The 15,698-nt window shown below is 36.4% G+C and overlaps 1 protein-coding gene across 6 annotated transcripts in view; it reads right to left on the reverse strand.

The window, feature by feature from the left end:
* SMURF2 (SMAD specific E3 ubiquitin protein ligase 2) overlaps nt 1-15,698 on the reverse strand; it is a 78,227-nt gene that overhangs the window by 12,882 nt on the left and 49,647 nt on the right. Inside the window, exons 11-20 of one of the 6 annotated variants that reach the window (XR_014318765.1) lie at nt 11,700-11,910; nt 10,440-10,543; nt 9,680-9,794; nt 9,072-9,250; nt 8,461-8,598; nt 8,162-8,282; nt 6,054-6,255; nt 4,217-4,292; nt 3,549-3,955; nt 2,859-2,951 (exon numbers count right to left, since the gene is read on the reverse strand). Coding sequence is in view for 2 of the 6 variants with exons in the window: in XM_082774983.1 (XP_082631109.1) it covers nt 3,856-3,955; nt 4,217-4,292; nt 6,054-6,255; nt 8,162-8,282; nt 8,461-8,598; nt 9,072-9,250; nt 9,680-9,794; nt 10,440-10,543; nt 11,700-11,910 (1,246 nt within the window). In the remaining 4 variants the exon portion in view is untranslated. The other 5 variants (XR_014318766.1, XR_014318767.1, XR_014318764.1 and 2 more) reach the window with 5 other exon arrangements.

Below are 15,698 nucleotides of genomic sequence, written 5' to 3' on the forward strand. Positions count from 1 at the left end.
GCACAATTTAGCACAACTGTAGGTAGCAGCCTGTAGAAAGACACTAAGAGTTGATTTTTTTTCTCCTGAGACAAAGCTGAGTTACTGAAAAAAGCTTTTGTTACATTTTAATGTTTAATTAAGAAACACTTAAAACTTTTTAAACCATTGATGCTGTGACAGTGCAAACAGCATACAATTTATTGCTCAACTTCTGCATGGGTACATACATTAAGTACTTAAAAACCATTTTATACAGATTTTTTTTTTTTTTTGTTAAAGCTCATGTAACAGCTGGGTGAAAATACAATGATATCAATGCTAAAACACTCTGTAATAAATACAATGGAAATGATAAACTAAGAACGGTCAGTTTGTGGAGGAGTAATTACACTTGTATAAACTAATTACAGCTACAGACAAAGCTCTGAGGATGTGGTAGAGCCAGAAACCTACTACATAGTGTAAAGTACAACAAATGGCACCTGTTAACTATATGGTGCTGTTTAAAATCTGAAGCATGCTACATTAAGCTGTATGATGCATACTTATGATATAGAAGCAAAGCTTTTACTTCCATCAATGCAGCTAGTTTAAACGCACCAGAAGTTCAATACAGATGTAGTGTTGTAGAACAAGAATTTAAAAACAGCTTGTGTGCTCTGGACTTTAGTACAACACAAAAATTTGGTAAAAATAAATCAGTTTAGGGAAACTGAAACTATGTGCAAAAAAATTAGAATACATACTGTACAAAGCACCATTACAAAACTCTTTACACCGAGAAATTAAATCCTCTGAAACTGTGTACTGTATATTTGAAATCTACAAAAGTCACTGTTCATAATTAAACATTCATAATGAAAAGCAACAGCATAAAACCATGATGTGACATCTCTCTAAAACAACTAAAGACTGGATAAAGTAAAACCCAGTAAGAGGGACACATTGAAATAAATATTCACATTAATCATGGGGTGAAAGTCCAAGGTTAAAATGCAATATTAGGCTTAGCACCTTTTTGAGGGGAAAGTAGTTGACATGATCTTGAAACAAAATTTTGCAAAGGAATGAACCTTTTAACATTTTCTGATAAACATGCGACTAGGTGATGAGGTGCTTTAAGTTAAAGCTCTCAGTCATGAAGGTAGAAAGGCACTCAAAATACTTGGTATATTCAACCTCATCTGTCAGCTATGGGAAGTCAAATGTAGATTTATCTAGTTTTGCCTATAATATATTAAATTTACAATATTTATCTGAGACAACTAAAAAAAAATCTCTATGCCATACCAAAATGTTTGGTAGAACAAACAGATGAACTGCTAAGGCTGCTGTGAAAATGAATGGTATTTATCAGCTGATCTCCACTCCATTCTGCAGAGCTCATCTCCCCCCTCCTCAGAAATGCTTTTTTGTCACAAGGGTGGCCATAACTATGTGCTCAATACACTTACCAGCCTAAGCAGGCTGACAGGGAAAAGGTTCCTAGGAGGTGGGTACAGGTGGTGTGCTCAGGAGACACTTAGAGAGATGTTTTTTAAATAGTGCTGAGGTGGGCTGTCTGGTGCCAAGGGAACAGCACACCTTCTCCCTGGAACTGCCAACTGAGCCCTGACTTCTCCCAAAGACTGGATCAAACTGAATTTTCATGCTTTCACGATCAGGGTGGCTGCAGCCATAGCCTGAGCAAGAGCAGAATGAAATCCCTTATGCAACAGTGGAGACTTTTAATCCTGTGAACAGTGGTAAAAAAAAAAAAACAACTAGTCTCTGTAAAGAGTAATTCATGTCATACCTCCAAACTTGGGGTGATAAGAGGTCTGTGGGCATATCTAAAGCAGTGGTCCCCAACCACAGGCAGCAGTAACGAATAAAAACACACTGGGCAACATCCTACTTTGCTCTCCCGGGCAACCTGGACAAACATAGTGGTAGCTTCTCTGGTAACAGTATTACCTGAAAGCCTTGAATTAGGGATTCCGACTATAAGCAAAGGTACCAGCCATCGTAAGAGTGCAATAATCCCTTGAAATTAAGAAAGAAGGGTCTGATATATGTCAAATCTGGCTGTCAAAGCAAGTTTCTTGGCTTTAAGTTTACATCCCTAAGTAGCCTCTGCTCTGCAGCCAGCCCAGAACTGGGAAGCAACAGCTGTACAAAAATATATATATAATCAAATGAACATGTGGATTTGGCTCACCAGATTCCTACCACAATTCTAAAAAGTAGTCTGTTGCCCACTATTCTAATACACAACATCCAGTAGTAGTTTACTCACTGTGGCAGTCAGATTTGGCAGAACAAAATTAAGTTCAAGCTCCATAGAACAAATAGAAAATTAGCTAGTTCACTGTGTGGCCTACACTGCGGAACAGAACAGCCATTTACGTCCCATTCTTTCAGCATTTTCTGTACCCTTGACTTTCTTCTTATTGGCAGTGTAAAAAATAGTGCAGATTTGATGGTCAATTGTAACCCATGTTAAAAAAACAACACTGATTGGAAAAAAATGCTACCTATTCCAGATATTCTCACCACTGATAGGAGAATGCCACTGTCTAGTAAGTAGACTGATTCATCTACACACCATGAACAGATCACATAGACCTTAACTGAGAATTCCCAAACTTACTTCAAAATTCAGTTCCCTCTACTGGTAGTGCATTTTATTCCCCTTTGAAGAGATCAACCCATGTTATAATTCATATATATACTTACTTCCATCCCTACAATCAATAAATTATGTGCTTTTGAAACCTTTTTTTCAAAGCACATCACACATTTCAGATAATACATCATTTTTTATCGCCTTTTTCCTTAGTTGTAACAAACCCACATGTGATGAGCAGCTAGACAAAGATTAAAATATGTTTTACCTGATAAATCTTTAGCATCAACAAAGATATAATGTGATTTGGCTGCATTCAAACAAACTTTGGTCGACTGGACAGGATGGGTTCTGAAATGAACTGCAAACAGGTTTCTGCTGTCAAATATTACCTCATCAACATGCTAAAAAAGTTGAAAAATGCAGTGTTTAAAGTCAAAAGCAACAGAAAATACTCTTGACAGACTTATTAGAAAAATGCTGTTTAAAAAAATCAAAATGTCTACTGTTCATTAAAAAAGGCCTATTCCACATGTTAACACAAATACTGTACCAAATACAGTATGTGACGCTCATACTAGAAATTTTAAGGAATCTGACAAGTGATATAAATAGGACCCCAAAACATCATTATTTGTAATTCATGCTTGAAAAAATATAGAAAAAAAGCCCCCTGTGGTAACATTTAAGTTGAATTTACATTGCAGAATATAATGTTTTACTATAAGAAAATGCAGTTAACATGTAAGTGGCTTTAATTAAAAAGATTAATGATTCTTTCAGCCAATTTTATGCAAAGTTAGAATAATCCAAAATATTTTTTTTCCAAAAATAGCAGGTATAGATGCTGTTCAGTATCATACATTTAAAACAGGCTGAAACGTGACTTGTACCGACTGCTGAAGTTGTGTCTTGGTATCTGAGAATAGAAATCAGGTAGGCAAATATAATAGATTACCTTTTACAAAAATAGTAGTAGTCTTTAAGTATAGAATACTGCTTAACTGTTGAAATGTAGGAAAAGTCAGCATTCTGTATGTTCAAGATATTAGTTTTTAATAGCAGCTGAATGATCCTATGGCAGGAACCACAGAATCTATTTTCTTGAAGAAAAAAAAATTTCCAAAGTTGTTCTTTCCCTTACAGTGTCCTAGTGTAGAAAAGGGAAAGTTTCCTGTATTTCAAGCATTTCTTGAGTCTTGGCGAGGGAAGGGCTTTCTGGCTGACAGGAGTATAAATAGAGTCTCAGGTAAGCCTGTGAAGGGTCATTCCACGGCAAACCCACATGTTTCTTCAATGGCAGTTAGCAGCTTCTCATATAGCTTGTCATAGCTTTCATAAGGAGGAATGTCTATTCGGTTAAAGCTGCAAAGAGAAAGCAAAAGTTTCAATTATTTGGAACTTCAAGCCTCACCTAGCAAAGTTCTGCTATACTTCATTTTAACCTGGTTGAAACAAGGACAAGGCAATATTTAACGAGGTCAACTTCATATACATAAAATCAATTTGCAGTTTTCACACCTGTACTACTCTGTAATGGACAGTATTTATGACATCAGAAAATTAAGTTCGAAGTATAGAGAGAGCAAATCTATACATCACAACAGAGACCTGAAGCAGTCTTACCAGGTATGAGCTTTCGGCAAATTGTTAGTGCTGGCATCAATCTGGTGTATTGTAAATAGTCGTGGGCCTGCAGCACCTGAAAATCCAGAAAAGGTATCTATTACTACTGTATCACATAATACAAAATTGCTTTGTTGCACTGCAACAAAAAAGTAAATAAAGCAAGAAAAAGAGAAACTCTGCAGAAAAAGTTGAAACCATGAACAACTAGCAAAAAAAACCCTCACAGTGTATATCAGACAATTTCTTCCCATTCACCCCCACAAAATAACCATGCAGTTATTTATGTCACTGGAAGATAAACAATAACAAAGCATCAATAAGGCAGAATAAAATACCCGTTTTACACTGTGCACTATATAATTATAATAGTTCTGAATCTAACTTTTCCCACCCTTCCTAAAGAAGGAAACTTAACACAGCTCTATTGGTCCCCATGTTGTAACAGCTGTTGAGTAGTGGACAAACTGGACAGAAGAGTCACAGATACCAACTTCTATATTTTTGTGAAATTATGACTGTGTAGCGATCCCCTTAATCTCTGCTAAATGAAAGACTGCAACACAGCAGCCTTTTAGACAAAGGCCAGAAGAGCTTACAAACGCCCTACCCTTAATAAAACCAGAATTTTTGCTTGTGTAGACAGACATTTAAGAATATAATCTACAGTTTCGAATCTTTCTAATGGGGATACTTTGCTGTCAACTAGGAGTGTAAGCAAATAAAAGCGTACTACTGTGTTAACACAACTCCCGTCTAAAACCTGATAAGGTTTTATTTTTTTTCAAATATGTAGGAAAGCAGGCTTTGTTTTTCACAGTTGTTTTTTTTCCCCACTAGCATAGTCATATTAGAATATACAGTGCAGGTAAAGTTAAACTAGCATTACCATACTCCAAACAATTTGCTTCACAATACTAACAGCATTCACATTAGTAGTAGGGTATTCCTACATTCAGCTATTCTCAGGCCATTAACAGTTACACAGTTTGCCTGAAGAAGTCTCTCCCCAATATTATTTAAACACTTAAAGTAATGAGGGCCTTCAAAATGTCAATCTTCCTCAGCTTCTAATGCTCCCGAACATTTTAGAGCTTAAGAAGTGAGGAAAAAGAAACACGAGGGCTTCCAGGTGAAGAATGGATGATGGAACTTATTTCTATAGCAACTCACTATTGTTTGTAGCAGCTATTATCACTGAATGTGTTCTCTCGGGATCTTCTACCTATTAAAATGGTTCATGGTCAACACTTCCCCTGGGATGCTTTCTCTCATCTTGTGAGAGAGTGAAATACGGTAACTAGTGCATTAACAGAACAACAAGGGATGCAGCAGAGATCCAGAGTTTTGACTGAAGTTCAGAAAACAGGTCAATAACCAAATAGATTGTTTCTGTTGCCTGGGATGCTTGTGATTATGTTATTCTTACAATAAAGCCAGTACAGATTACTAAGTGCATCTGCTGTCAGAACCACAAGAACACTCCATGTTGGTGTCTTCTGCCACAGAGCTGTACAGATGATGAAGGCTTACAGAAGAGAGAAATGAAAAAACAGGAAAAAACATAAGGAGAACCCTGCTAGATCTCCACTGATCAGAAAGTATTGCTAGAGAAGGAAGGAAGTGCGTAATTGAAACAAAAGAACCATTTACAGCTGATTCAAAAGGTAACAAACGAACTGGCAAAAAGGGCATTTCTGAGATTGTTACTCATCAGACCATTAAAAATCCCCCTGAAAAAAGTCACAGTACAGCCAACCAGCCTTATATTTAGCTAATGTTTCTGTGATGTGTCTCCAAATACAGGCATTTGCAGTTAATTCTGGCAAAACATTACCTTGCAATGCCTTGAAGCCCTGCAGAGGCACTCTGGATGAGCCAGTCACAAACTGGAGAAGTCGTGCTCTCCTTTCTTCATCAAAGAATTCCACAGCTTTCCAGAACCATTTCACAATGTTGCTGTCTGGTGTACAGTGTTTTAACCTAGTATTTGCCTTCCAGTCATTAACATCAATTTTTCCAAGTCCACAAATGATGAGCTGTAAATTTAAAATATAATTAATGATTTCATAAGTGGGATGGGAGCTAGGAACTATCCACCTTCCATTGGGAAACGAAGCTGGGAAGGGTCTAAAGAACAGGGCTTATGAGGAGCAGTTGAGAGAACCGGGGTTATTTAGCCTAGAGAAAAAGAGGCTCAGGGGAGACTTTGCAGTGCTCTACAACAACCTCAAAGGAGGCTGTAGCAGGGTGAAGGTTGGCCTCTTCTCCTAAGCAACAAGTGATAGGACAAAAGGAAATGGCCTCAAGTTGCACCAGGGGAGGTTTAGGTTGGATATTAGGAAAAAATTATTCACTGAAAGGTTTATGCAGCATTGGAACGTGCTTGCTGACCAAGGAAATGGTTGAGTCACCATCCCTGAGGTATTCAAAAGACATCAGTGTAGATGTGGTATCTAGGGACATGGTTCAGTAGTAGACTTGGCAGTGCTAGGGTAATGGTTGTACTTAGAGGTCTTTTCCAACCTAAATGATTCTGTGACCATTAATAAAACAACAACAAAAGATTTGGAGCTAGACAAATGATGAATTACTGAGTCTGAAAAATTGACAGATTTTAAACCAAAGGAAAATTATAACTTCTCACTAATATTAGGCGATGTAGAAATGCAACATTTTTCTTTAGAAGAGCCTTCCTTACCTTTATGCACAGTCTTTCAAATATCTTAATTCAAATTAAAAAAACATTTCATAAGCTTATATGAAAACGTCTTGACCTGCCCATCAAATGCTAGAAGCATAGATTCCTCCCCTTATGTGAAAGTGCACACAATTCCCATTTGAATTCAATGCTTCTTTGTGGAGCAAAACTAAGGGTGAAGTTTGGCTCATTCAACTCTGGACCCCCAGAAATAATTTTGTTGTTGTCATACCATACAGGTAATACAAATAGGATTTCTCTCCTGAAGATGAGCTTTTGGCACTTCTAAACAGAGAACCACAATGGATTGGCTTAAGCTCAAAAGGGATATGATTATAAAGACATCTGCTTGTGACTAACAACACCAGACCTTCACTGTTCTTCCTCTGTCTGCAAAACGATTCTGGATTAACGGGCTGGCTGGCTGGTTGTTGTTGAATGAGAACATTCAGGATTAAGGAATAGCACTCATTGACATTCTAGTACAGGGAACAAAAGAAAGCATTAATCATTTACCTTGTGGCCATTTTATATGGCAAGAAGCTCAGCTCTGCAGCTGACAGACTGTATATTAGACTTCAGTTTTAAAACAAGCTTGAGATCTATGGGATTTGAACTGATATGGTGAGGATGCTGATCTTGACATTTTATAGCACATTTGTTGGTGACAGCACCTTTCCTTATGCTATATTGCGGAGCCAGTTTAGTCTGGCATAACCCAGCTCTGCAAAACTGCATAGCTGTCTGACACTGATCTCAGTGCAGTACACTGGAGGGGCTGGGAACAAGGTGGGAGGGAGTGACAGAGCATTTTCCTGGCAGCACTTATATTTAATATCATGAAACTACACTGTGAGAAATATGCACCACTGCCTCTGCTGGAGTAACACTCAGTGAAATAATCCAAGGTCACTGCAGATCACACACTCAATGGGTTCAGCAATTTGTTTTTTTCTGTTTTGTTTTGGTATAGGAGAAGGTCTCCTCTTCTACCACTTACACAGTTGCTATGAAATGTCACCTTGAGAAGCACTCTCCTAATTCTCAGTGGAAGATGCATGCTGTCCATCTCAGAGACTGCGTGACCTGGTAACCTCTTATGCTAACTGTATTTTTTGCAATAGCACACCTGCAAAACCCCTAAAGCACTGGGGATACAACTTCACATGTTCCTTAGTCTCAGAAGAATGCCTCGGGCTTTTATTATTACACTTGACGACATAACATAACATTAGTGTACTGACCTCTAACTCTTTCTCATCAAATGTCTTCAGCAGATGTTGTGGGATTACTTCATTAAATCCCTTCTGTAGAGCCAGAAACTGAGCTTCAATTCCTCGTAAAAATCGCCAGTTTACATAAAGCCTGTAAGCAAGTGCAAATTGGATTTGTGAAAGATGTATTCAAATATAATAAACCTGCAATTTATTCAACCCAAAAAATGGCCTCACTGACAGCAATATGTAACAACAAAATTATTACACTACCATTTAGGAATAAAAAAAAAACCACACCATAACACTTAATTACTTCAAATAAATACCTGACATATTCCTTTTTGTTCTCTTCTGTCACTGGGATGCTTTTGCCATTGGGTTTCAGTTCATGTTGAATAATTTCCCCATATGCATTGTGTTCTACACAGAACGTATGGTCTAAGACTCCTGTGATATCATTCTCACTGGTGGAAAGAAATAAGTAAGTGACTCAACAAAAATCTATTCTGCAAATATATTACAGCCATAAGGCTTTTGACAGACATCATGATTTACTTTTTGAGTGACATTTAAAATTATTGCTTGGAAGCAAGAGATGAATATACATTTTTGTTACATTTTAAACCGATTATCAAACTTCCAATGTTATATTTCAATAACATGCTGTTTATAATAGGCAAAAATCAATGAACAAATACAACGGAACAACAGAATACTTTACAGCTCAGTAATCTTTCATTCCCTCCAAATTTGAATACTTTGAGCATGTTAAGCCTTTAAAGAAGACAAATTGTGCATGTAAGAAAGATGTTTCTTAAATCTGCCAGAGTGGGAGATCAAAATATACTTAATCTCTTTTCAACAGGATTTAGGGACATATATCATGTGTTAAACAGAAAGAAATCTAACATTGTAAAACATAATGCACAGTACATACAGTATCCAAACTAAGCTGTTATGAAGATCAGGGTCAACCAATTCCATATCATCCAAAGTAATTGGCTTTCCTAGCAACTGCTTATAGAAAGGCAACGTGAAGCCCCCGTCAATATAGTGTCCGTGAAATACAGCCATCCCCATTATCCGTCCAACAAAATGGAAATATGATAAGTGTTCCTAGAATTGAAAAAGACTAAGTCATTCAACTAAACAAGACTGCTAGATTGTATCTGCTGAATATTAAACAAAATTTCAATAAAACTAAAAAAAAAAAAAAAACCAAAAACATAGCCAGAACTTTTCTTTTCTTTTTTTTTGTTTGTTTTTATACACAGTACATTTAGTATATTGCTTCCAGTCCAGAAGTCTTACTACTAAGAATCAAAACAAACTTAAAAACAAACTTCCAAAGGAAATATGAATCGCATCTTAAAGAAAATTAAGAACACATTTGGGAGGTTTCTTTGATCAGTTCTAAAAAGAAATTATCATATTGCACAAATTAAGTCTCTAGCAATACTAATGCGAGAACTAGATTCTTAAGTCTAGAACGTTCTCTGCACGCATTTAATTTCTAGGTCACAAAACTCCTGTTGCCAGTCATACCGGGTTAACTGCAGAGTCTGGGTTGATTTGCAGTGTATAGATATCATCTCGGGAATATTGGAAGAGACCGTAATATGGATTCAACATTTCATGTGACAATAGGTACAGCCACTCCCTGAAGAAAAATAATAATAATTTATAGTGTACTTTAGACAAATGCATTCATACACTAAGAATACTTTCAATCTTTTCAAAAGGAAGTTGGCTATGAACATGTTTAGAGAAGGTTGAAATCAAAATTATTTTTTTACTGATTCAGTAACTGCACTGCTCCTGACAGCCAACAGAATTCCTAGAACTGGTTTAATATATGAAGGATCTCTTCATATAATAAAAAAAAGTTCCTTTTTATAAAAAAGTCAAGAGTAACCTCACAGACAACTGACATATTTCAGTTGCCTTCCAACTGCTAGTTCTTAAAATATTGCTTCAAACAGTAGTGGTAACTTGCAATAAAGCATATTTTTGATCAGAACTCCTCTGTAAAGTTGAGTGTTTAGTGGTGCAAATTCTCAGATACCGAAGGCTTTACAAACCAAAAACAAATAGTGTAATTTTGGTAGATATCAAAAGAGCATCTCACACATGTGATAAGTCTTTGATGCAATCTGTAACGCATTTTGATTTATTTACAAGGAATTAAAAAACAATCAAATCAAATCGAATCAAAACAAAACCAGAGCTGTTATAAATCCAGTCTTGGATTCAGAGCAGTGTAACTGGTGAGGCTGCAGGAAGAGACAGAGGATGCACTGTTTACCTGGCAACACCTCCATAATCAAGGCCTTCCTCCCCACGGAATTTTATCATTAATCGTTTCCACAGGTCTTTTGGCCTCATCTTCATGACTTGCCTGTAGGATTCCTGTTAATACACAACACGTTCTTTTATTAACTGCTATTTACAGACAAGAAGAAGCTACTACTGTTTATTAGAAATTAAGGGAGTCTCAGATTCTAAGTCCAAGGGGGATACTATTTTCCTAGATACTAACCACTGCTTCTCCGACCGCAGATGGCTACACAGTGTTCTACAAATGTGATAATGCTTGTCAAATAAAACAGACATGAGAGAAGAACCACCTCTAAACTTCCCAGGTTGTACAGTGATCATATTTTCTGTCATTCTCACATAACTTTACCCCTTCCCCCCAAATCTGTGTCAGTAAATTTTTGTTTTCAAAAAAATTAAATAAAATAAAAAATCATAATAATGAAAATGATAATTTTCACTGCTGTATGGCAGCATTTTCCCCTTTCTTTTTTAGTTGATTATGAAGCGACTTGACAGTCTCCAAAGGGAAGGCCAACACAAATCTTTCTTGGCTGTAAAAACGGTGACAACACAGTGGGCTATCATGTTTGTGGGTGGGATAAAAATGCAACAGGGATGGGTGGGATGGCTGATAAAATTTTCAAGACATACTGTTCTTCAGAAAAAGTCCATGTATAACTGCATTTCATCAATTCAGCAGAATTATTCTGCTAAGCAATCTCACAAAATAAGACGTAAATGACTCAATGCAGACATCTCTGGTCATTCAGAAGCCTACTGAATGCATAAAATGTCTGATTCTGCAAAAATATCAGCCAGAACTGAGATAGGTGCTAAGCAATTTTAACTCCAAAGATAAGTATTATTCAATAGTATTTTTACTTAACTTACAAAAACATCAAAGATCTTTTCAGATTGTTTAGTTTTCAGATTGCAACGTCCCCTCTGTAAGAGACACTGCCTTAAAGTGGTGGAAGAAGTGAGGAAAGTGTCCATCTCCTATCACAGGAAAAGCTTTCCTCCTTTTTCTTCTTCTTCTTCACAGGGTAAATACATCTACTTTACATACACAACTGTTCTGATCACACACACAAAATGATTCCTGTCCTCATATACCACTGGTAAAATTTCAGCTTTAACTCCAGGCTTCAACATTTCAGCTACCTGAGTGACTTCTTCAGACACTTGCAGATAACCCTCCTCCCCTTCTCTCAACGTTAATAAATGGGTTAAGTTCTCAAATTACCTCAAAAATCTCTTCTCTGGAGACCTCAATACGACAGTGGCCAGCTTGAGGTTGCTGCTGTGACAGCTCTTGCCTCAGGATCTTGAGTTTCTGCACCAGGTCTCGCTTGTACCTTGGCACAGTGAGACACTCCGCCTCATCTGGAAGCTGACACAAGGACACTACCTGCTGCTGCTGCTGGTGCTGCTGATCTTTAAGTTGATTCTGGCGGCTAAAAACAAACACAGCTGTTTGCAGATATTCAAGTCATACGTCCCGTGTTTTCTTCAGATGTTTCTTAACGGTTAAGTTTTCGTAACTGAACTACTTACATTTTACTATGATTATTACTGTGATTACACTAAAAACATTCAGGTCCAGTAAAAAATAAATTCAGAGAGATTTTATCCTGACTAAAGACACATGTTTCTGTCTTTCTTGGCAACTATCAATTGTTTTTAGGGTTTGTTATTTCTATTAGTACTACTCTACAAAGTATGTAAAAGGTTACAGCACTATATAATAAGGTATTAGCCATACAATTTTACTACTAAGCTGCTGACACTGAATTTCTCAGATACCATTTCCATATTTCCCTTGCATGTTTTGCCTTCCTCCATTTTAAAATTCAGGGGTCTGCCAAACACTATGCCTCTAATCTACAGTCAATACCATAGTCTGTTTTAAATGGCTTGTCTGAAAAAGAGTAAGCTTACAAAAAGATGTTTGTACTGGCAGCTTGGCAAGGACCTTGTCCCTTGTACCTGGCCTAGTCTGGACCACAGGAATGTGGGGAGTTCACATGTAACTAATTGGCACAGATAAACAAGTATTTTTACTAGCAATTCTAAGAGATTTTGTAAATCTAACTTCTTACTAGAAAAAGAAAATTTATCTTGAGCAGAAATGCCCTCCCTCGTGTCATTTCTTGTAGACAGTGAGTGGATATTTTTGTATTTCGGTATGACATCTCCAAACAAGCCAGGATAAAAGTTGTATTTTACATAAACCGTGGGAAAAAAAAAAATAAATAACAACACCTCTCAGTGTGGGACACATGATAATGTCCTAAATTTGTTGGATAAATAGAAAAGGTCATAATTTAGATTTTTTTTTTCATTGGAATATATGTTGTTTTTTGCAACATAAAGGACCAAAAATATTAGATAGGACCACACACGACTTTAATATATTTTACATTTTCAGTCTTTTGCCTGTTTTGAAGCAATGTCTATTAGAAAGCTCTCCTGGCCAACCAAAATTCATTTCCAGCAGGCTTTCACCACAGCAACATTCAGATTTGGCAATTAAAAAGGGGTGGGGGTGTTCCCAGTTTGCCATGTGGTTCTGATAGCTATTTTGTTATTTTCAAACATTTTATTTAAAGTAATTTTGCATGAACTACCCTCAAGGGAAACTAACAGCAGTTGACTCCAATGTTTTACCTGTAGTCCTACAAAACCTACTATTTAGAAACCTCTACAATGGCACACATTTTCGATCACTTCAGCAATAATGCAAGGCTTACTATTAATAATATCTCTTTACTTCTGGACTAGAGGTAGGGAATAATGCTCACAAATCTTATTCTGTTACTGAAGCCCTGCATACTAGGGCATAGAGATTAGTTTAACTGACTTTGCTAGATTCACAGATCTTTGTGGTTTGTTTTTAAATAAGGCTACATTAACTTTATTCTCAAGCTGATCACATTATAGGTGATCAACTACAATAAACTGCAGTTACTTAAAAATTAACTCCCAAGAAACTAAGCCATTACAGTAACTCAGAGATACTTGATGTGGTTCCAGAGTACGGTTCAACATTTATCATGATACTTTCAAGTGAGATTCTTATTTAGAGCTAATCACAAGTAAAAGAGTATTTAATTGATACACAAATTAAAGCAGAAATCATAGAATCAGACAACCATTAAGGCTGAGAAAAGACCTCCAGGATCTAGTCCAACCAGCAAATGTTATTGTGCCTTCTGCATTTTCTGATTCCATAAGGACAATCTTGTGAAAATAACCAGAGAAGGTCATAATTACATACTAAAGTGAGCATACATTCATACTGCCTTTATGTATACTCTTTTAGTATAAAAACACAGTATCCTAGACATAAAACTAGTTAGTCAAACGAAACGTAGTCCCCAAAATGAGCATGAATTTAAGATCTGTGCATCAAATTAAACCAAACTAAAATAAAGCAGCACTAGAAGAAGAAAAATAAAATGCCGTCCTCCATATTAGACTAAAAATAATCAGTGTAGTATTAGCTAAACAACCTGCCATACTTGAAGTAATTAAATGTAATTTATTAAATTTGTTTTCACAGCTGAATGTATATGCTTGATTGCATACTGTGCTTTGAGGATATAGCTAACTACTTTTCAGGTACCATAACTATCAAAACCTAACACGAATTTTTGGCCAATATTTTAAAAACGGAATTGGTTAACAAGTTCGATTATTTTCATAACGTCTAATTTCATCACTGAAAGAACAAACTTCTTTACTCAGCCCAACAGAAGTCAGTAGCACCGAACATAAAACCTTTATTACAGTTTTGAGCCTAGAACTATCACACCCATTCCACCCAAACACTAAACTTATTTCTCAGATAATTTTTTAAATGACAAGCCTAAGGCGTATTGCCTGATTCTTTTTTTCTGTTGTTGTTATTGTTTTTTAAAGAACAAATGATGAGGTGGGTTTCATTTTTTCACATATTCCATTTTATGCAATAAAAGAATAAACACCAGAAAAGATTTATCAGGCAGCAGATTTTGCTGATGACACTGTTGGTTGAATTTCTGAAATCCTTCCCTAATGAAAGACAGATGTACAAATGAAAAAGAACTACTACAGTGTGCTTAAGTTTAAAAAAATGCAAAATGGTTCTGGAACTTGAAAGCCAAAGTGGATTTTCTAGATGAAAAGCTACCTATGTATTGTCCTTCACAACACTTGTTGACCTAGCCACTATGTGCCTACTACCATTTAAAAATAAGCATACCTGTGAAGGACAGTTTATTTCAAATACAGACCAGTTAACTAAATGTTCTACAGCTAGGAATTACGTTGTTGTAGTTAAGAGGGTCTGAAGTTTTTTTATTGGTTTACATATCTAAATCTCATTAACTGTCCGGACGATGGGAACTTTTACTAATGTTCTGTAATAGACAAAAATAAAATCAATGACTCTCTAAACAAATATTTGTCAATATCTAGACTTGCCTCCCTCTTGGGCTAGTAACTTCAAATGGGCATTGGGCAAAGGCTAGCCAACTTTTATGCATAAAATTACATGCAACTCCTGGATATTTATTCCTTGGTTCTGTCTTTTCAGTGCTTGCTGCCATTATTGTTTCCTTCAGCTTCTCTTCCCAAGGATTCACTTCCTTAAAAGGACTATTCCTCACATTTATTCCTTGCCCAGGGCTGCACATGACTTTCTATCTTACCAGTTCTTTATTGTTCCTTCCACTTAACACCTACTTAATAGGTTACAGGTGTTTCCCAAGAGTATTAAAAGGTGTTAATAGGAGAAACAATAGAAGCAAATTCCCGCAGAGCTTGGACAAACTGATAGCCATGTCGAGGCAAAACAGAAATGTTTGCCCACTTTTTGGTTTCCATTTTCAGTAGAGTTCCTCAGTATGAAGTGAGTACTTGGGAATGAAAACAAAAGCCAGAATCCTTTTTGAGTTTCCCTTCCTCTTTTTAAAATTGTGATATTAAAATGTGGTATCTGCACTAATGCAGAGGAAAGAGTGTTTTTTAATTGTAACAAATCCAATTTAAATTATCGGTGTCTTATTTTTGAGAGCACCTCAACTAGTCTTACTCTAAAACTGAATGTAGGGGCTGAATTATTTCTCTTTCTCTCAGCAAAATAGTTGGGCACTTCTGTACCCTTGCCTAACTCAATTGGGTATTGAATGCAATCTGATATTTTTAAAGCAAGCACTCCATCACTGAAAGTAGTACAAAGCAAAAAGAAAAGGAAAGAAAG

This window comes from Aythya marila (assembly GCF_965140915.1).
Source record: "Aythya marila genome assembly, chromosome: 18".
Lineage (NCBI taxonomy): Eukaryota > Metazoa > Chordata > Aves > Anseriformes > Anatidae > Aythya > Aythya marila.